Below are 22769 nucleotides of genomic sequence, written 5' to 3'. Positions count from 1 at the left end.
TGTGAATCATGGTAAAATTTTTGGGCCGTATTCTGCTCCATTTTCTCCAGTGATGTAGCTTCATTTTACACCAGAGATGAATTTGGTTTGTCAGCTATTTGATAAGCAGTTATTTCACTCAGTAGAGGAAAATTAAGATCCTAACAGAGAGAACTTAATGCCACACCAGGGTATTTTCATTAAAGAATCCCAGACTTTGCAGATCACAGGGCTCAATTTGAATTATTCACGTAGTTTACTCATTTCTATAATGCCTATTGCTACAGCAGCTGGGCACCTTAATTACAGAAAATTAAGACACAAAAGAAGAACAAAAGCATAACAGAGCTAAACAAAATAACTGGGTTCTGCATCCTGTCCTGAAGCTCACTAGGATCCAGGCTCTCATGAGAGTCTAAAGGGAGCAAATTCCAAAGATGAGGACCTCAGCTGCAAAAACCCTGCCCCTAAACACAAAGGGTCAAGTGCATCCCTACTGTAACTCCACTGAAAATACTTATCTGGGATGCCAAACCTACTGAGCAACATGGCTACTGGAGGCTAAATGGGCAGGGTAAGGATGAATGAATTCATGTATGTAAAGCACTGTGAAATCGTCAGACACAAAGAGAGTGAGCAAAGAGGGAGAGGTGGACTAGAAGGCACACCAGCCAGGTCATGCAAGAGATGGATAGAGCACCCCATAGGGAAGAGGACCACATGATATCTTGGCTGACGCACAGAAGTGATAGTCCGGAGATCCTGGTTCTGCCATTGCCCTGCTGTTCAACCTCAAGCAAGTCACTTGCCTCTCATGTTGTCATTTCTAAAATGAAGTTAATATTTCCCTGCATAGTGGGGCGGGGTATGGTGAGAATTTAATGAATGTATGTAAAGCCCCTTGAGATACTCAGATGGACTCCTACAAAGGCAGTGAACAAAGGAGAGGTGGAAGGGAAGGCACACGAGCCAGGTGATGTGCAGTTCCTTTTCCCTTCTGCGTGAACTGCTCAAGGCAGGACAAACTGATAAAAATGATGTTCTCCACTCTTTGATCTGCACTGCACCATCTCACTGCCACTACAAATGCCTTTGCAAAAGCCTTTAAAAGGGATCCTCTTCCAGAACCCTTGAAAGTCTTGCAACTAATCAGTTCAGAGCATGAGGAAATCCCCTATTTTTCTTACAACCAGAGTAACAGTTTGTCATCCTTTAAACTAGATTTATGCCTTCTACCAATCCCTATGCCACACAATAAATGTAACTCTGTTTCATTGAATTAGCTGTCAGCAGTGATGGCAGAATCGAAGGCACTTCCAGTAATTAAAGCCAATTCTCTTTAACTTGATGTGGTTAAAGGTCTCTCCGGTTGGACAGCATGTAACATAGATACTGGATTTACAAAATGTAGGAGGTGGAAGTAAAGACCTCTCACCATTATTGCAGACAAATGATCTTCAGTAATGAACAACAAAAGCCTGCATGAAATTTGCTTAACAGTGTTTTTCAGTGCAGCAAATTAGTAATTTATGCTTTGTTTTATTGTAACACCCTCCAAATCTTTTACTTGGTAGCATGCAGCTAAAGCCTTGCTTCTTTAAAGAGCTGTAACACAAAGAGTGAGTGACAAACGTACATTCTGTTTGTACCCTCCCACCACCACTGACCACTTCCTTCATCAACAGGTGGCCTGTGTAGGAATTTGAGGATGGTCCAGGGGGAGGAGAAAGTCACAGAGTGAATCACAAGCTTTCCAGCCAAGGAGGATTACACAAATGCCTTCCTATGGGGCATAGATTTGCTTGGGTCAGCCCTAATTTGCATATCTATCCAGCTCAAACCACTATTTATTTTCTTTGGGATTGGCCTGTGGGCCAATTCACAACAATGATGTAAGTGCGTCATTTCACTGCCCAGCAAAGAGTTTCTGTGTCTTTTGTTCCTGACTCAGGAGAAAACTTAGCACTGATGTGTCAGTGGGAAAAAAACAAAACAGACTAGAATACAGGCAAGTGAAGGTTAACATGGAAAATACTCCTCTGAGAGCCCAAAAAAACTGCACACATTTCCTTTGGTAGAAGATTTAAAGAATTTCAAGCACACAGATGCCATTCTGTTATGCTCAGGGACACCCTACCTCTGACCAGTGAGCCAGAATAGGCAGAAAGAGCATTCCTACAGGAATAAAATGTGAAGGATTTACTGCTAGAGGAGTCTCTCTGGAGACGAAGTGTTTCAGTGCTGTGACAACCACTCATCTTTCATGGTCCCAATGCACTGCTACAGTGCTACTGAGCAAGACCAGTTATTATTCGAAGCCAAGCAGAAGGAAAGCATATCCACAACTCACTGAGCAAATCATTTCTGCTAAGACAAAACTCACCTGATCCAGAATATCCAAATATCACTCTCCCCTCTAGCTTCCTCGCTCCTATTCTAGGAGGGAATTTACCACAAGATAAAGCTGTAATTAACAGAACACAATGCTGCAAGCTACTCAGTATGTGTTTCCCTGAGGAAGGTCATTCACTGCAATTGCATTTCTTGACATAATTGCTTCACGATGCTAAAACTGTGCATCATTTTATGATCTCTGGCAAGGCAAGGGCTTTCTAAGAATAGCAAATGAAGTCCACAAGATTTGCCTGAGCAATCTGCCTCTCCAAACACTTCTCTCACCCCCTTAATTATTTGCTTTACAGCCATCTACTCTTCATCCTGTATCCTCTCTTTGAAGATTTGCCAAGAATCATGATCCTCCAAGACAGCTAATGTTCTACACGTACTGGGATAGGATAAGACACAGAGGCAGAGGCTTTTCAGCAGCTACACCCCAGCTGTCGGACAACCTAATGAGGGCAGACAAAGCCAGACTTTATATAGGTCTCAGTGGAAGACCCATCTCCTGCTAAGTCCTTCCTCTAGGAATACCATATTCCCAGGATCAACTCACAATTGTAGAGATAGGATGGAAGGAATAACAAAATGAAACTCATAAAATCATGCGCACTGGGAACAAGGCAAGTGGTGGGGGTTTTGCCAGTTAGGCAATGCTCAGGAACAGTTAGACACAATGTCAATAAGCACCTCTGATTAGACAGGCTGAGAGACATGACTGAGTAACTTACATTTCAAACTAGATTATTAGATAAAACTCGGGGAGCAGCTCCCCATTATTTATGTAGGTTACGACCATTTCAGTAAAGATCACAGTACCTAAAATAGCAACCACCTCATCATCCTGTATGACTTCTAGGGATCCCGACACCACAAAGCAGAGCGCGTCTACGCTTTCTCCAGCATGGTAGATGAGGTCTCCTGGAGCACAGTGAATAGTCTGAAACTCCACAGCCAGAGCCCTCAGGCAGCCATCACTAGCCAGTCGAAAGGCAGGGTGCTCGTTAAAAACCTTCCGGTTCAGATGCACGCAGATATCTGCCCTCATGTCCTTGGGACAAATGGAAAGAACCTGAATAAAGAAAGGAAAAAAATCAGCTGGGAATATGATACAAGATCAGTAGGTGTTTTTAGAAACTGCTTCACAAAGAGACATTCCTGCAGCAGAATATTTTTTACCATAGTCACCTTCAGACAGTATTCAGAGGGAATTTTCCACCTATGTCCATGATATAGGGATAATGATACTGATCTCATTTGTAAAGTGCTTTGAGACCTACTGATGAGAAGTCCGATGTAAGAGCGAGGCATTATTACATCAGTTCCTACAAACATAAATTCTACAAAACACATCATTTACAGTTGGCACTAATTGGCACCCGTGTTGGCGGTCTCAGCAGCCTGGGCATCTGAATTACCCACTGACTGACAGAGACGGTCCCTGTGAAAGCAGAGAATTGAGGCACATTGATAAGCCACTGGTGGAAGTGCGGCTGTTGCCTGCTTCAATGCTTCTAAATGGGCAAGCGTACGAAAGCAAACCCCAGCACTTGCACCTTCAGATCCAGTTTGTAAAGATGGGAAGCTATGCACAAACCACCTCATTATCTGTTCAGCATGTGCACATATGAGCTACTGAAAGTGCTACTGATGTATGTCCTTTAAAAACCTGGCCCCCAAAGCCTTGAAATAGATGATCATTTATTATGTGCATTATGAAAGCACCTACAGTCTCAACTGAGATCAGATCCCCATTGTGCCTGGTGCTGTATAAAGACATAATAAGAGACAATCCCTTCCACAAAGAGCTTACACTCTGAATAAGATACCAAAAGAACTTCAAGATTAGAACAAATGAGAACAAAAATGTTATGCAATCTCGCAATAAGAAATATAAAGCACAAGTGAGTGAAAAGCCGCACTCTGAACCTGAAGACAGCCAATGATAGATCACTTGATCTTGGCCGTCCTGTGAGATAAATTCTTACCGTACGCGGCTTTTCCTACAGATACAATAAAGGGAAAGTTAGCAAAGACTAACCAGTTAAAGAAAGAAAGTGACAAACTGCAAATCACCAGCAATTATAAGAACTAGGCTTGTGAAATGCACATTTAACATGAGCACATTTTCTCAAACTTGCTAATAGTGATGTAAATCCTTAAGAACATGGTAGCAAATTTACTTGGGAATATTCTCTTTTTAAGGCTGCTAACAAAAACGTATGACAAGGTGTAAATTAAGCCCAATGGACACAAATTAACTACACTGTGAAAGTCTCATATACAGAGAAAACTGCAGGTCAACAAATAACACTGCGCATGTTCTCACCTTACTGAAGTTTCCTCCCCAGGCAATAATGTGAGACAGTCTCCAGTTCATGAACAGTTTGCCAGACCTTAGAATGTCAAGGAACACTTTATCAGAGAAATCCAGGCAACACTGAACTAACTTTGTGGCAACTATGCTCATGTTAATGTAGGAATTTTAATTTCTGTTCAATCAAGATCTGTTATAAAGAATGATATTAATTATTATTATTATTGTATGATATTGCTAAAAGGTACATAGGATAGAACTGTGAGACAATAAACTATCCAGATCTTAATTCATTACCTTAATATGTGTCCCTTCTCTGTTTTAATAGATCTAAGTCATATTCAGAGGGTTAGCCGTGTTAGTCTGGATCTGTAAAAGCAGCAAAGAGTCCTGTGGCACCTTATAGACTAACAGACGTATTGGAGTATGAGTTTTCGTGGGTGAATACCCACTTCGTCGGATGCAGCTGCCACAGGACTTTTTGCTGCTTTCTAAGTCATATTGTTATCTTTGAGATAATGGACTGGAAAACAGTCAAGGTAAATTTTAAGCATATATATTCACAAATGTTTAAGACCAAAAGGGACTATTCTAATAATCTAATCTGACCTCCCTCATAATACAGGTCACAGAACCTGGCACAGTAATTTTTACATCCAGTTCAGGGGTCGGCAACCTTTCGCACACAGCTCCCCAGCGTAAGCACCTTGGTGGATCAAGCCGGTTTGTTTACCTGCCACGTCCGCAAGTTCGGCTGATCGTGGCTCCCACTAGCCGCGGGTTGCCGTCCCAGGCCAATGACGGTGGCGGGAAGCAGAAGCCAGCACATCCCTCATATAAATACTGTCATGCAATCTCTTTACCATGAAAGTCCAACTTATAAATGTAGATTTTTTTTTGTTACATAACTGCACTCAAAAATGAAACAATGTAAAACTTTAGAGCCTACACGTCCACTCAGTCCTACTTCTTGTTCAGCCAATCACTAAGGGTACGGATCGGTGGGTAGTATTCAATGTATCGGGGATCGATTTATTGCGTCTCGTCTGGACGCGATAAATCAATCTGCTAATCAATGCTCGTACTCCACCTCGGCAGGAGGACTAAGTGGATTCCACAGGGGAGCCGTGGCAGTCGACTTGCCGCCACAAAGACGGCCAGGTAAGTCAAACTAAGATACTTTATTCATGTAGCTGAAGCTGTGTATCTTAGTTCGAAACCCCCATCCCCACCCCCCCACTACTGTAGTCCAGGCCTAAGACAAATTTGTTTACATTTATGGGAGATAACACTGCCTGCTTCTTATTTATAGTGTCACCTAAAAGTGAGAACAAGCATTTCCCTTCAGCCACCATTCCAAAGGCCACGCTTCCATGCTGATGACGATTGTTAAAAAAAACATGTTACTTAAATTTGTTACTGAACTCCTTGGGGGAGAATTGTATGTCCCCTGCGCTGTTTTATCCACATTCTGGTGTTCATTTTAAGAACACTTTCACAGCAGATTTGACAAAATGCAAAGAAGGTACTGATGTCAGATTTCTAAAGATAGCTACAGCACTCGACCCAAGGTTTAAGAATATGAAGTGCCTTCCAAAATCTAAGAGGGACAAGGCGTGAAGCATGTTTTCAGAAATCTTAAAAGACTGGACAGGATTGCAAGCACTTTGGAGGACAGAATTAGAATTTAAAATGATCTTGACAAATTCAAGAATTGGTCTGAATTCAACAAGATGAAATTAAAAAAAACATAAGCGCAAAGTACTTCACTTAGGAAGGAAAAAATCAAATGCATAACTAGAATAGATTGGATAGATGGTACTACTGCAGAAAAGGATCTTGGGGTTACAGTGGATCACAAATTGAATATGCATCAACAATGTGATGCAGTTGTGAAAAAGGCAAAAATCATTCTGGAATGTATGAACAGGAATGTCCTATGTAAGGCATGAGAGGTAATTATCTTGCTTTACTTTATACTAGTGAGACTTCAGCCGGAATACTGTGTTCAGCTCAGGGTTCAACATTTCAAGAAAAATGTGGTTAAATTAGAGGGAGTTCAGAGAAGAGCAACAAATATCACAAAAAGTTTAGCAAACCTGATTTATGAAGAAAGGTTAAAAAAACTGGGCATGTTTAGTCTTGAGAAAACAAGACCAAAGAGTGACCTGATAGCAGTCTTCAAATACTTTAAGGGCTGATACAAGGGGTCTGTGATCAATTGTTCTCCATATCCATTGAAGGTAGGACAAGCAGTGATGGTCATAATCTGCAGCAAGGGAGATTTAGGTTAGCTATTCAAAAAATCTTTCTAATTCTAAAGGTAATTACACTCTTGAATAGGCCTCTAAGGAAGGTTGTAGAATCCCCAGCACTGAAAGTTTTTAACACCACATTGGCCAAACACCTGTCGAGGATGGTCTAAGTTTACTTAGTCCTGCTCAGCGAAAGGGGCTGGATTTGATGACATCTCAAGATCCCTTTCAGCCCAATTTTTCTGATTCTGTGATACCAAGTAGTGTTCTTTTTTATAGGTACAGTAGTATTTCTATCATCAAACACCGTAACAAGAATGGTGGCAAGAACTCCATTGCACAGAAAATGCCAGTTCAGTAAATCACACAGAATTCAGTAATTTAATTGAAATAATGATCCAAAAGACTCCATTTAGAAAGTGACTATTCTGATAGCACCTTCTTTATATACACTGAGACTTCACTCTTCGGCAACACAACAGTAAAAGAGCAAGCAGCAAAGATCTAGCCACTGGCTGAACAATTTCATTTTTACAATATGTTGTTCTCCTTGAACTGAGAACAGAGAATGAAGTTGAAGACAACTAAATAGGAAGTATTTTGTGTTAAAAGATTTTACAAAGGATCTTGGCTACAGAAGAAAATAAAAAGTAAATGTGGAAATATCAAGAGAAAATAGCGAGAAAATGGGTAATCTCAATTATGAATCCATATACTGTATGCTCCCAGCACCGGATTCTACAGTCTCTGACTAGCCTTTATTATAGCTCCTTTCTGACTGTACAAATGCAAGCATCAAGGGTTCAGAAAGTGTTTAATGGAGACCATCAGCTCCACTAACATGACTCGGGGCAGTACTGTAAGAAGGGGATTTGATGGCACAGATCAGATTCTGCATGGTAGTTTTCCTGCTTATGTAAAGAAGATTCTGGTGTGGAAACATGATTCTATTTTCTGCAGAAACAAGGTGGAACCTTCTGAAATTACAAGAATCCTTCTGAAGTTACTAAGAAAGCACAGTAACAGACCAGGTGTTTCTCTTTTATATACAAGCCCTGCTGAGAATGGCCATTAGTCACCAGAGTAAGAACTAGACATTCTGATTACATGGTTAAAAACAAAGAATCTAAATTGTCTCCTCAAATGTCACATTTTTAAAATGGCATGTATCCAAAGAGGATACAAAATACCTGTTAGGTATTGTTTTTGTTTGTTTGTTTGATTTTTGTATATTTTAAGCAATGTATCAAAAACCAATTTCCAGTTTCCAAAGAGGTAAGATTTTTCCTGAGGAGTCTTCATTTTTATTTTATTTTTATTTTTTTGCGTGTGCGTGGAATCCTTGTTTTATGAACAAATCAATATGAAGGTTGCTGATTACAATGCTTTACTATGTGATAGCTTCAGAGCATAAGCTTGGGAGAATGCAGTCTGCAGGGTTCTATGTAATAAAGCTGTGGCTGCAGACTTCACAGTCAGTAACTATTGCTCACCATCTAAACATCATAAAAACAGAACCCACTACCGTTTGCTGCAAAAATGAAAGGCAATGTAGAATCCCCCTATGCAGAAAAACCTGCTTTAGCTCAGTTGATAGAATCCTCTGATTTTTAACAGAGAAGGTTCTGAGTTCTGTGTCATATGTTCATGGTGACATTTGCATCTGTGAAGCCACAGACTGGTATCTATTGGACTGAACCACAGTGGACCCCTAATACCTGAGGGACAGCTTTGCTTAACTGCTGAGACCAAGCAATGCACCGAAGAGGTGCCCTCTTCTGAGTGGAAAATCAAACCTGCTCAGTTGCTTACAAAAAGAATATTCAGATTTGATTTTATCATCATCTTCAAGCCAGCCCATACCGGATATAAGCCCTAATACAATCACAGCAGATAGACAGTTTCCTTCAGCACATGTGGTAGTCGTTTATATTTCTAGAACGAAGATGCTAGGTTCTATCTCTGAATATGTGCAGTTTAGACGGTGAGCAAGATGTTTATGTATGTAGCCAGAGACTTGTGACAATGGTATTAAAAGCTCTGGAATACTCAGAAATAAATGGTACAGTACATCTATGTCTCTGTGCTAAACTTGAGACCTGGAAGGGAACAGTGAAATTCCCAGGGAGGCTCATCTGATTTTTTTTTTCCTCCTAGCATTTTCTAAGTGTACTCAAGCAGTTTAAAATAAGCCTTCAGAATAGATCACAGAATTCTACACGGAGCAGAGATTATAAAAGAGCTGCAAGACTGGCAAATGAATTAAAATAAAGACATTGTGGATTAAGACAGTATAAATAATGTCTGCTGGAACCATTTTATATATTTCTGAAATCTTCTCCAGTCTGAGAAGGCTGCTGAATGGCTTCATGGACATGACAATATCTCTGAAGTCATGTCAGGGAATACCAGGTTGACAAATCACATACTGAAGCAGACTTATAATGATCTAAATTCTCATTCTCTCACCGCACGAGCCATGAGATTTATTCAGTGGTGGCAGAATAACTTTTACACAAAATGAACTTCGACTGGGGGGGGGGAAGAGTATGCCCACTTTTGTCTGGGAGCCCCCAGATCAATTCCTTGCTGGGAAGAGGCCATTAAGAGCTAGATTTTCAGAAGTGCTCAGCAGCCACAATCAAGGTCAGACTTTCAAAAGAGCTCAGTTCCCATTAGGCACCCAAAGAAACTGACTGGATTTGCATAAAAACTGATTAAGTCAGGTGCTGAGCTCTTTTGAAAATCTGGCCATAAATCTCACAATGGGCATTGAATTAGCTGCTTAGTAGGCAAAGTTAAGAAACAGCTGATATGCAATCACTGAGCACTTTCATACTGTAAATTGGATTTTTTTACAAATAGGCAGATTGATCAGCGTTATTAACCCTGCATGGATTAAGACTGTTTTTAATAGATTGGATAGAACATGCTAGCATTGAGTATTTAATGAAAACAAGGAAGGTTTCTTACTATTGAGTTGAACTGTCTAAAATTCCAAGAGAGAGATAAGGTCAGTGAGGTTATATCTTTTATTGGACCATCTTCTGTTAGTGAAAGGGACAAGCTCTCAAGCTCTACAGAGATCTTCTTCAGGTCTCTTATGTAGTTTGCTTTAAATGCTGAAAGCACCAGATCTGCAAACTGAGCTTAATTATATTTTTTAAGCAATAAAGAATATGAATTACACTGGTGACCAGAGCATTGAGACAGAATTGGCAGTACAGTAACAACAAGGAACATTTCTGAATTGAATAACACTAACAAGTGTTGGAAATATACAGAAATGGCTACAAATTAGTTTGGATTAAACTAAATTCAATCTTCTCAACACGGATAAAAACTGGCTGTTGGTCTTGAAACAACTGATAATGATAAATTACCCTATATTATGCTGTGGGGACCAGGGCCGGCGCTTCCATTTAGGCGACCTAGGCGGTCGCCTAGGGCACCAGGATTTGAGAGGGCAGTAGACTGCTCCGGTGGACCTCCCGCAGACGTGCTTGCGGACAGTCCGCTGATCCCGCGGCTCCGCTGGAGCATCCGCAGGCACGACTGCGGCAGGTCCACCAGAGCCGCGGGACCAGCGGACCGTCCGCAGGCACGCCTGCAGGAGATCCACAGGACCCGCGGGACCGGTGAGCTGGCACTGCGCCTAGGGCGCCAAAAACCCCGGCGCCGCTCCTGGTGGGGACGTAACTGCTGGAAGGTTTGGTCTGATTTTTTAATACATTAATAAATGCTCTGGAAAATGTAGTAATGAGCACATTAATGAAATGTACAGATGATACAAGGTGTAAGATCCCACACTGTGCTATGTAGGTACACTACAGAGGGAGTTTTCATCCCTTTAAGTCCTACTATACACATATCAAAAATATAGACATTACACAACTCTTTGAAGTGACAACTACATTAGAAGTTAGCCAATATCATTAAGAAACTCATGGTAACACCACTTTTTGCGATAAGAAAAAAAATCTTGAGATTCACACTGCAGAATCTCACCATCTCCAGCAATAAAATAAAATAAAATAAAATAAAATGCACCCACAGTTTTGAGACTGACAAAAAATTCCAGTCTCCAGTCCTACCACTGACGTGGGGAACTTTTTGTTTTAATCTGGGCCATAGTGTCATTAAATAAGGGGATCATTCAGATGTCAAAAGATGCAAATGATACAAAGAAAAGATTCTCCCTGAGGCTAGACTTTGCATCTCAGCCCTGCACAGAGAGCAGTACAAAGCTACATTGCTCCAGGAGGAGCAAATATAACCACTCACTGTGGCACTGTCACCCTCAGGCGGTGGCTGGGTCACATAAACTGGTTGGTGGGGCTGCCACTGCCTTAGCTAACAGAATATCTTTTTTGCTCAAGCAGTAAAGGCTCAAGATTTAAGATCTAGATGTCCCAGGTTCAGTTCTCCCTCTCTTGACAAACCAGGTGCACAGCATTACTGAGGGTATGTTCCCACCTTGAGTGGACATAGCCATGCTAGCTCTTTGAGCTGGCATGCTAAAAATAGCAGTATATCAGCAGCAGGACATTCGACTGCTCACATTAGCCACCTAAGTACAGACCCACCCATCCACCTGGGTACATACTTGAGTGGCTAGCCTGAGCCACCACCTGTGCCACATGGCCATGTTGCTATTTTGGGACACTAGCTCAAGGACAGCTAGCACGGTGCATCTACCCAAGCTGGGACTTGTGCCTCCCAGCTGCTGTGTAGACAAACCTTGAGTGGGTATGGATTACATAGGCACCATCTTGGTGCTGCTGGTTGTGCACAGGAGGCAAGTAATCAGCATCATTCATTAGGAGGAAGCAGAGTGCTCCCACCAATACACAGACCCTGTTCTGTAGGCCTGTGTGGAAGGTGGGTGGCTCATGGTTCTGTTTCTTCCATTTTCTGCATCCTGCTCTCCAAGAGGGAGTGGACTGCAATTGTGAGTGACTCTTGAACAGTTCTGCGAGGTGAGGGAGACTTCTTGTTCATCCGCTGCCGACAAGCCAGCCTTTACAACTTGGGACAGTATTTGTCCAGATTATTTTATTTTTCTTGTTGAGTCTGGAATCATATGTACATTTCATGGTTGTTGTACCTTGTATATGGTGCAAATTCTGCATGGCAAGAAAACAGGGAACGTGTCCTCCTGATCTTTCAGTCAGGGGAGGCTTTAGGCACCTGCAAAGCAAGCACCTGCTTGGGGGCAGCCTATCTGCAGGGGCGGCAGAACCAACAGGGGGCTCTGGGAGCTGCAGTTCCTCGGTTAGCTCCCTGCCTATAGAGCCAGCCCTGGAGCAGGGAAAGAACTACATTTCCCAGCATTCCCTTGGCCACTACCAACTGGAAAGGAAGGAGGGGCACGTCATGCGGCAGTGTGCTGTGAGTGGAGAGTGGTAGGGATACCCCTATTTTAACATTCACAACACAGGACACTCCATGGGGAGGGAAGCCTCACCCTGCTATCATCCACTCCCTCCGACTGCCCCCCACAGAAACCCCAACCCATCCAACCCCCCTGCTCCCTGATCACCCCCTCCCGGGACCCCTGCCCCTATCTAAGCACCGCTGTTCCTTGTCCCCTGATTGCCCCCTCCCAGGACCCCTGCCCCTAACTTCCCCCCAGGACCCCACCTCCTATCTAAGCACCGCTGTTCCTTGTCCCCTGATTGCCCCCTCCCAGGACCCCTGCCCCTAACTTCCCCCCAGGACCCCACCTCCTATCTAAGCACCGCTGTTCCTTGTCCCCTGATTTGCTCCCTCTTCGAGGACCCACTGCCCCTAACTAAGCCATCCCTTCTCCTTGTCTCCAACTGCCCCTCCTGAGCCCCCCATCCCCCCCAACTTCCTCCCTACCGTCCCCTGACAACCCTGGACTCCTATGCCTATCCAACGCTGCCTGTCCCCTGACTGCCCTCTACAAACCCTGACCCATCTAACCTCCCCTGCACCCTGTCCTTTGACTTGCCCCCCCCCAGAATCCCCTACCCTTCTCCCACCCCAACCCCATTACCGTGCCACTCGAGCCAGCATGTCTGGCTCCTGCGCACCAGACACCTGCGCATACATGCTGCCTGTGCTCTCCCGTGGAGCCACAGCCCGCCCCCCTCAACCACACACAGAGCACCTGCTTCCAGATTTGAACACCTCAAATTCAGGACTGCTCAAGCTCAGTTTGCGCAGCTGTTACTTCATTTTTCCCAAATCAAATATACTGATCACTGTAACTTGCTGTAGAAAAAGTAGGATAAAATTAGCAAGAAATGCTTCTCGTGGTGGTTAGACTGGAACTGCTATTTTCAAAGCCATTGCCTTTTTTGTTGTTTGTTTAAAAGGAAGACAGTGATATTGCACTGGCAAATTCCCCATAGAAAGAAAGAGTGGAACAAAAGAATAATAAAGGCACCTCAACTTTTCCTCATTTATGTAGGACGGTCTTATAATATGCATCCAGATATCCTCCAATCACGCAAGCTGAAAATTGTTCCACTTTACTGCAGTTCTGTAACCATATGGGAACCAATCCTGTCTGCATTCTGTGCACATCTAAAATTCCTGCTGAATGACCCGCCCTGGGAGCGAGTTACCAGTGACCCAGGGCTGTGGCGGAAGCAGGGTGCAGGGGTGGGGCAGAGCCCAGGGCTGGGGCGGCAGGAGGTGTGTGTGGGGGGCACTGGTGGGGGGGAAGTGGGGAGGGCACTGGTGGGAGAGGGGGAAGCCCAACGCTGGGGCGGCAGGGCATGTGAGTGGGGGGGAAGAGCCCAGGGCTGGGGTAGCAGCGGGGTGTGGGGGGCAGCCCAGGGCTGGCACGGGGGGCAGCCAAAATTTTTTTTGCTTGGGGCAGCAAAAAACCTAGAGCCAGCCCTGCTTACAGTATGAGGACTGTGCTGGTGGTAGGAATAGATGGCAGTAGAGGCCATACAGACAAGTTTCCAGGATGAGACCATGTAGAAATAGCAGCCTGATTTTACAGGGCATCAGCACACTGGGAGAGATGTCCTGAGGTCATGAATCTCAGGTTTCAGTACTGGGGTGTCAACAATATTTCATAGCGCCATTGAAGATCTCACTAGCAGCGGAGGGGACTGAATTTCCTTGCATTTTCTGAGATTTATGATTCATAAAATTGCAGCCTGAAAATATTTACCATAGTCATGTCTCTTCTGCATTATTGCATATTGGGTCATGCCATTAGTAATGAATATTTTTAATACTGTATTGTTTTCCTGTTGTCTCCACTTCAGGAGTTACAATGTGAAACTGGCTCAGATAGATTCCTACCTAAAAACTGAGGAATAAATTGTTCCCTTTCAACCTGTGTCTTTTATTGAGAAGTGGACCATTAAATCATGTTAGAAATTATCTGACCATTGATTTTATTACTTTTTAAGAGAATCTCAAGCCAAACTTTAACTAAGAGTCAAAGGAAGGAAAATCTTTCAGCTTTATTGACATTTCACAATTTTGCCATTAGGAGAGTGGGACCTTCATAGAAACAGCTGGATGTAAACAAACAGTTGTGCAGGTTCACCTGTAATGACCTATTTTTAGAGGAAAACTGCAACCTATTAATGTTTCATTTGCTGTCAAGCACATTTTGATTAAAACTAAAAAGCTCAAATTCAGTGTAAACATTTTAATATCTCAGGCTGTTACTATAAATATTTTTACAACTACTTAAAAGATTATATTGAGAGAATGTTCTGGCTCACATTTGTCTCTCTCAGAAGAAGAGGTTCTAATGTGCAATGTTGCCTTTGAGAGACTTTTAAATATATAATGGCTACTGCATTTTCCCATAAATTTACTCACGATCTAAATTTAATTCATTACTGGCTAAATAACCAAGGTACCTTGAGCATGAAAGGAGCTGTATAAAAACAAATTCCCTCCTACATATGAGTTATGTATTATCATATTATGGTATGTACAGTGCATATGCAATGTATTGTGTGTATTGTCCTAGCTGTCAATGTTCGAGCTTTGACTTCTAAATGTTTTAAGAATGATTGATCACAGGCCACTTGCTTCAGTTTAAATAATACAAATAAAAGGACACTCTTAGTTTCATCGATTCTCTATTCATAGGTATGCAGGAAGGAGGAGTGAGAAAGAACAATGAGCACTGTGGCTTGAAGATGAAATTTGAGGACAAATTATCACCAAAGACCCAGCCCAGATTGGTCCTTTAAGGCAGGGGTTCTCAACCTTTTTCTTTCTGAGGCCCCCACAACATGCTCTAAAAACTCCATGGTCCACCTGTGCCACAACTGTTTTTCTACATATAAAAGCCAGGGCCACCATTAGGGGATAGCAAGCAGGGCAATTGCTCGGCGACCCATGCCACAGGCAGCCCTGCAAAGCTAAGTTCTTCAGGCTTCGGCTTCAGCCCCGGTTGGTGGTACTTGGAGCCCTGGGCTTCAGCCCCAGGTGGTGGGGTTCGGCTTTCTGCCCTTGGCCCCAACAGGTCTAATGCCAGCCCTGCTTTGCAGACCCCCTGAAACCTGCTTGCAACCCCCCAGTGAGTTCCAGACCCTTGGTTGAGAACCACTGCTTTAAGGCACAGCCCTGCGGTGTGGAAGTTCAGGGTCTAATCCAGCACACACCAAAGTCAATGGGCATTAGATCGGGCCATCTGAGAGGGGTTTCACTTCAGGCAGTCAGCTCTGGATTTATGGCCCTTTTGTTCTTTGCCCCCTTTTGGAAAATGAGTAACATTTAGTCAACCTTCACTTTGCCCGCACTGTGTATCTGCACAAGAACAAACACTAAGCTCTCTGAATTTCTTCTTTGTTATTGGTCTGAGCCAGATCTCATATAAGACTAAGAACAGATATTTAACTGCACTATTTGAATGATATTTGTAACAACTAATTAAAGCACATTTGTTAAAGGTATAGCATTCCCAGCAAAGGCATTTACTTACATTTTAGTCTCAAGCTCAACCTTAGCTGTCACAAAAACTACTAGACTTTATCATGATATATTGCTCTGTAGTTACATACTATACAGTTGTTCATCACCAGAAAAAACTGCATAATTTTGTGTCAACACGTGAGCTGTTCTATCCACTGTATTTGATTTAAAGAAAAAATCATTTCAATGTGCTGAGTTGTGCTGCATGCTTGACTGACTGAAATGTATCCTAATAATGGGGGAAATGACATCCTAATGCACACATGAATGCAAAGTGAGCAATAAGTATATTTATTTGGAACCAATGAAGATGTAATCAGTAGAGCTGGATGAAATTGTTTGGCTGAAACTTTTTTAGGAGGAGAAAAATGCAGATTTGGCAACGCTGAAATGTTTCATGAGTTCATCTCAAATATGCCAAATTGTTTTAGTTGAAAATAAAAACAAACAATATGAAAAAATCTTCATTTTGACATTATTTGAATGAAATGTTTCAATTATTCAATTCAAAGTGACTTTTCCAGTCAACATTAATTTACATTTTGTTTTAAAAATTAAACATATTAAAAATGCTTGAAATCTAAATGAAACATTTTGTCGTGGTGAGAATGAAACATACAGTTTGACCAAAATCAATTTTTTTAATGTTTCGATTGGCCAAAAATGTAAAGAAAATTGTGGTCAAGCTGAAATGACTTTTTATTTTTATTATTTTTTGGAATTTCCAGCCAGAAAACCAGAAAAATCTGTTATTCACTCAGCTCTAGTAACGATACCTATATGGAAGGAAACCATCCATAAATATTAACCAATTGCCAAAGTTTAGAGTTTTTTTGCTAATTATTTGCACAGTTAAAAGAAATCTTTGCTGAAGAACAAGAAATATAGTAATATACTAAAATGTCTACCCAAATGTAAGGAGTAGGAGAGATAATGCTATGCATAATGATAGTCTAGATGTATGTGCTGGAGACATACATTTGGGATTGAAGGAAGTGAGGAATGAAAAACACAGGAGAAATGACTCTAGGGATAGATTACTGATCACCTGGACAGGAGAGTGAGCACTAGATGAAATTAAAAAAGTGAAACTATATGTTGAATTTCATTAAAAAAAACTCTCCTATGGTTAGATACATTAGGCTGTGCTAGTCTCCCGGGGTTGGCTGAAGCCCATCACCAGGGATTTTTAAAACCAGACTGGATATACAAACTAGGAAATGTACCATTGGGAACACTTCTACTGTGGCACAGAGGTGGACCAACAAATATAACAGTTCTTTTCTTTCTCGTCTATATTTCTGCTGCAGGATTAAATCAAGCTTATGATCAAAAGATGGAAAAGTTTTCAGCATAGAAAAGTTACCAGGCCCCAGAGAATTGGAGACACATTATTTAAGAGGATGTCAGCTCCTGAATCACTTGGTACGATATTTTCCTATCTTCATTGTGACTGTTGTACTGAACACACAGTAAATAAAAATTCTATGACGTGGTGCAGTGTGACCTGTTTTTTCCACCCCCACAAATTTTAATAGAGAGGCCTTAAGTGGTTTGTAAAGTGCTATATAGACCCCGAACATCAAGAAAAGGATCTAATCTATGCGACTGCTGTATTTTTTAGGTTTGCCAACTAGGAAATATATTTTCTCATTTGCTATAATTGAGAAGTTTCATAATTCATTTCAGAATTCAAAGTTCGGATGGCTCATGTGACTGCCAGCGACCTACACACAGCTTTCCATCTTTCCCCTAAGAAATCTGAATTTTGGCTCTGATTGTGCAGCTGACAGCATGCAAGTTGCTGCACCCATGAGGACCCCCATTTGCTTCAATGCAGCTCACAGCAGTCGCAGCAAGGTACTTGCGCAGTAGCCATTGAAGGTTTATACCCTTTGCTGGACGCTGTGTAACAGAATATTTTAAAAGTTGTAACCATTGTAAAGCTACTCTCTCACTGGCTGTCAATAAAATATTTTAACTGAAAAACTCTACTACATAAAAGCATTAATGGCCTGATCCAAAAGCCACTGAAGTCAACAGGAGTCTTTCCATTGACTTAAGTGGTGTTTAGATCAGGAGCTACATTAGGCAGGCCTCCAGTGTGGGAATACTGTTAAAAACTTAAATCACAGATTTTATGGCCTTATTAATTATCTAGCTAAGCAACCACTACTACTATGCAGACAAATGAACGCTGCTTACTAAAAGCCAATGATCAGTATGTTTAAAGGCTATAACTGCATTTTTATAATCTATTAAACTGGATATGTGGAAATAATGGAAGGAAATCTCAGTAATTAAAGCAAAGGTTCTTCTAATTAACTGCAGAGCACAATCAAAGTCTAATGGAACTGCGGCAGAAATAATTGAAAGGAGATAAATGAGAATGAAAATTGAATTTTTACACATATTTGGCTTTTCACAACAGAACTGAGTCTATTTACAGCAATTACAACAAATTTGTTATTAACAAACTGCATGAACACATTTGGAAGTTGGAATGTCACTGTATAAATGGAGCTGAAATTAACATATTAAAGAATCAGGCATACTCAACTACAAGAATCCAAGAAACTGAAAGCCTTATCGGTTAACATAACAATAATAATACACAAAAGTTGCACAGTTTTGGAAGTTAATTGCTAATTCCGGTTAATTAGTTTGATAACTATCATTGTATGGGTTTATAAGAAGACATAAAGCTGTCCTTGTTCTCACAATAATTCTGTTTTGTCATGTTATACTGAGATAGGTGTAATCTGAGTTCCACCAGAACCTACCACGCAGTGCAATACAGTTAACCGAAACAAGAACTGTAGCAAAGCAGAGCAATGTTCTATCACAACTTTTCCTCTCTCAAGTGGGCTTTAGGGTTCTCAGTACTAGACACTTAATGTCCAGTTCCCCGATGGGGTAAATCAGCATAAATCCACTGAAGTCAGTGCAGCTCGGCCAACTCACACCAACTGAAGATCTCACCCCCGTCTCCTTTCTTAATCTGTAGAGCAGGTATAAAATGACTAGCAGGAACACAAGCTTTCCCAAATTTCCCTGCCAAAGGGCCTTCAGCCCAGGCCTGGCGAGGACACCTCAAAGAGGTCAGTCTCCGTGTCTATTAAATCTTGTGCTAACTGTGATGGTAGCAATTATGCTTCCATCCACTGGGAACTGGTCCAAGGCAACTGAACTCATTTCATAAATGCTATAAAACCCTCAGATGGTAACAACTTTCAGTCACTACTGACCTGCACCAGATTCCAAATGGCGACCTAAGACCTGATTCAAAGTCCAAACACCCAATGATTTCAGTGGGCTTTGGATCAGGAACTAGAGCAGAAAAGATCTATATCCAGTTATCAATCTCCTGAGCCAATCAGTGCTCTGCTACTCACCTTTTAACCAGACCACAATGATACACTGATTTTTATTCTCTTACCATTACTGCTACTATATTATTATTATATTTTATGATATCAGCAAGCACTAGAACTACCAAAGTGAGTAAAGGATAGTTTTCTGCTAGTACGTGTAATATGTATGGAAAAGTGCTGTTGGATATATTTTTAACAGAATAAAATTGCTGACGTGGCCTTTTAAACAGTGGAATGCTTAATGAAATGTACATTTTCCCTTTTACAAAAAAAATTGGGAACTAAAATATTTAGCCTGCTAGTTGCTCTGCAAAATGTTTTGTTGGGTTTCAGTGTTTTTATTAGCTATTTCTCTTGCCAATTTGGATTACTCAGCCCCATCAAATGTGGTGTTTTTCCCCAAAAATGAAGGGTATTGTTTTTGAGATTTTTTTCTCTTCCTCCCCACCCTCTCAATTTTTTCAAAAACTGTTTTTGTTAATTTTAAATCCCAAAACACAAAAAAAGTTAAAATAATTCCAAGGAAAATCTGGAAAATGGAAAGTCAGACCATATTGAAAAGCAGGGTAACAAAGCACATTTTCAAAATTGCCAATGTTTCCATTTTTCCCTCTAATTTTAAACCAGCTCCGTCTCTCTGAACACAACTATGAAAATATTAATGGAATCACATGTGGTTCAGATCTTTTTTTGCCAGCATGTTTACAGTACTCAGTACTGTTTATTCTACTTGAAAGGACACAATGGATTGAAAGGTACAATATCTGAATTTTTACCTCATGCACTCATACCTTCTCTGTGTCAATCCCTTTAGACATGGACCATGTTGAGACAATATAATCCATGACTCGTTCACTAAGGCCTTTTGGGACTTGATATAATTTGAGGAAATCTCTCACATTGTTCAGCATCTCATGGTATCGGTTGGTGTTGGCATACATTTGCTGGAAAATGGTGGTGACATTTCCAAATATAGTTGCATAAAGAAGAGCTGAAAGAGAGAAAATGGAAAACAAAGATAAATTTCTATACTCCACAAAAATAGGCTTAATCATTTCAATACGTGTTTTGCAAAAAAGAGAAAATCAACTGCAAATGGTTGAAGACTCATTTATATGTGCTGAAAAGTTCTAGTTACACACACATATATTCACACACTTATATTCAGAGGACTTTTTCTTATGTGAACTCATGTTCCTCTTCATCTGTCATATTTAATTTGCTCATATGACTCGCACCAACAAAAAACAAGGAGGAAATGCCACTAAAAGGAAGAACTGGTGAACAACTGAAAAGAAACCAGTCAAAAATGAACTGGCCCAAATAGAAAAAGCCTTCCACTAAACCTTATCAAAGGGATTCTGTGAATATACTCTGAAATACAAGGTGGGTGAGGTCATATATTTTATTGGGCCAAGTTCTGTTGGTGAGAGAGACAAGCTTCTTGTCACACACCTTGTCTCTCTAATATCCTGGGACCAATATGGCTACAACACTGACATACTCTGAGAGGCAGTTCAATGGCAGGGACCAGGAACTGAGAATAGGGTGTCCCTATCTTAATCCAGATAAGATCATGGAACAGAGAACAGAGACAACTGAGTCAACCTCTGAAGCCTGACAAGGATGTTTCTGGATAGACAGTGGCCAAGATCCTTGGCTGTGGCCCAGGACTACACAATGCAGGTCATGATGATGTTGTATCCTACATCCTGGACCAGCTATGCGTCAGCTCTGGTGTAACATGAGCTCTGTATTATGTCAGCTGCCTGTAGCCTCAAGAACAGAAAATGGAGAGGAGAAAGGTGTAGGGAACCCGCAGTCACATCTCCTTGCCGCTGGCCACATCTCTATCTCAGCAGCTGGGTATATGTGGCGTAGAAGCCACCACACCAGATATGTACCAGAGGCATAGACCCCTCTGCTGGGGTGGTTTCCCCACCCTACCCAGCTACACCAGTTTTAGGGCCAGACTGTGCCCGCAATGTTGTGCAAAGCAGCTGCACCATATCCCAGGATAAGGAAGGCAAGTAACTCAGACCCAGTGTAAAGGCTTTCCATTAGAGATGGGTCTGCACCAAATCCATGGGTCCAAATACTCCAATTCTTTGAAAAGTAGGAGCTTCAGCGTCAAACCCAGACCCAAATTTGGGCCAAACCAAAACCATATATCCAAACGTTTCTGAATTTGCGAGGGTTCAAAATCTGAATCCATATCTAAATGCTGTGGCTTGGATCCGTCTCTATATATACTATACATTTCTGCTAGCTCCGAGCAGCCTGAGGCCACTTTCCAGCTATGTTTTCCAGACTCAGCTTAATGCACTGCTAGTGCAATTCAAGGAAACATCACTGTCTCCAATTTTGAAGGGAAAATCATTAATGATAATAATAGGAATAAATGGGACTAAAGCATGTGCTTAAATGCTTTTTTCAATAGGGATGGACGTGTGCTCTTAAAGGTATTTAGCTTCCTTATTGATTCAGGACCTAATTATTCTTGAGAAGAAGCCATAAATAAATAATAGCACTCTTCTCTTAAACACTGTAGACTTTACAGAAAGAAAATTATTTTGATTTCTCCAATACCAGTGTGTTGCATTTTCATTCTGTCCTTGGTATCAATTAATATACGGAAGAGTGTGTGTCATGTTTAATCATCTTTGCTTGGAAGTACTATACTGCAGAATGCAGCTGTGTTTACATATTCCTTTTTTTAAAAAAAAATAATACGCAGCATACAAATAGGAAAAACAAGCCATTGTGAAAGGATAACTACTTTCTATCTCCTAATGCATAACAGTTTCCTTTTGTATACAACAGATTTTTCACCTCACTCCAGAAAATTGACTTAATTTTATGGACATTTAGTCCAATTTATCACTGCTCTTCCAGAGGCAGCAATTTTTTAAAAGATATGGTGTTTGTTTAAAAATACTTGAATAGTAAAAATATTGCACTGACATTTCTCAACAATTTCTTGAATATTTAAATGTAAAAATGAAACACCAGAATTAAGCAGAGATGTGGTGTTCTCATCAAAGTCTAGGGGGACGCATTCTGATTGGTTGGATAGACATATGAGATCTATGATCAAGTAAGGTCACAGCGGGAATAGGTTTCAATTTTGGAGAGCTTGGGAGATTCATGTTCTTACTATATAACTGTGCCGAAATCATATAATGGGTATAGATCTTGTTCTTCATTGTTTTACTGACTGGCTACTAAAATGTTTCTACAATACATTACATATATACACGCACATACGCACGGTACATACATATACACAGTATAAAAGTACGTGGGTTACACATGCATACACTCTACGTGGATGAATGTCAGTTGAACATTTTTTTTGCTTTTGCTGTTCTTTCCAGTTTTTGTAGCATGTTAAATTGGATGAAGTGCCACTTCTTGTAAATGCTCCTCCCCCATTCCACTCACGTACATTGGTTGAAAGGTTTCAGTTAATTTGATAAGTGAATCTACAATATAAATATATTTTCAGTCTTGGCCTGCCTT

The 22769-nt window shown here is 41.2% G+C and overlaps 1 protein-coding gene across 1 annotated transcript in view; it reads right to left on the bottom strand.

The window, feature by feature from the left end:
* KCNH5 (potassium voltage-gated channel subfamily H member 5) overlaps positions 1-22769 on the bottom strand; it is a 240538-nt gene that overhangs the window by 51461 nt on the left and 166308 nt on the right. The window contains exons 8-9 of the mRNA XM_032789186.1: positions 20039-20238; positions 3196-3448 (exon numbers count right to left, since the gene is read on the bottom strand). Coding sequence (XP_032645077.1) covers positions 3196-3448; positions 20039-20238 — 453 coding nt within the window. The remainder of the gene's footprint in view (positions 1-3195; positions 3449-20038; positions 20239-22769) is intronic.

The sequence above is a fragment of the Chelonoidis abingdonii genome, chromosome 4 (genome assembly GCF_003597395.2).
Source record: "Chelonoidis abingdonii isolate Lonesome George chromosome 4, CheloAbing_2.0, whole genome shotgun sequence".
NCBI classification, from domain to species: Eukaryota; Metazoa; Chordata; order Testudines; family Testudinidae; genus Chelonoidis; species Chelonoidis abingdonii.
Note: the sequence above shows the minus strand (reverse complement) of the source record. Positions and strands in the feature narration are given on the sequence as shown.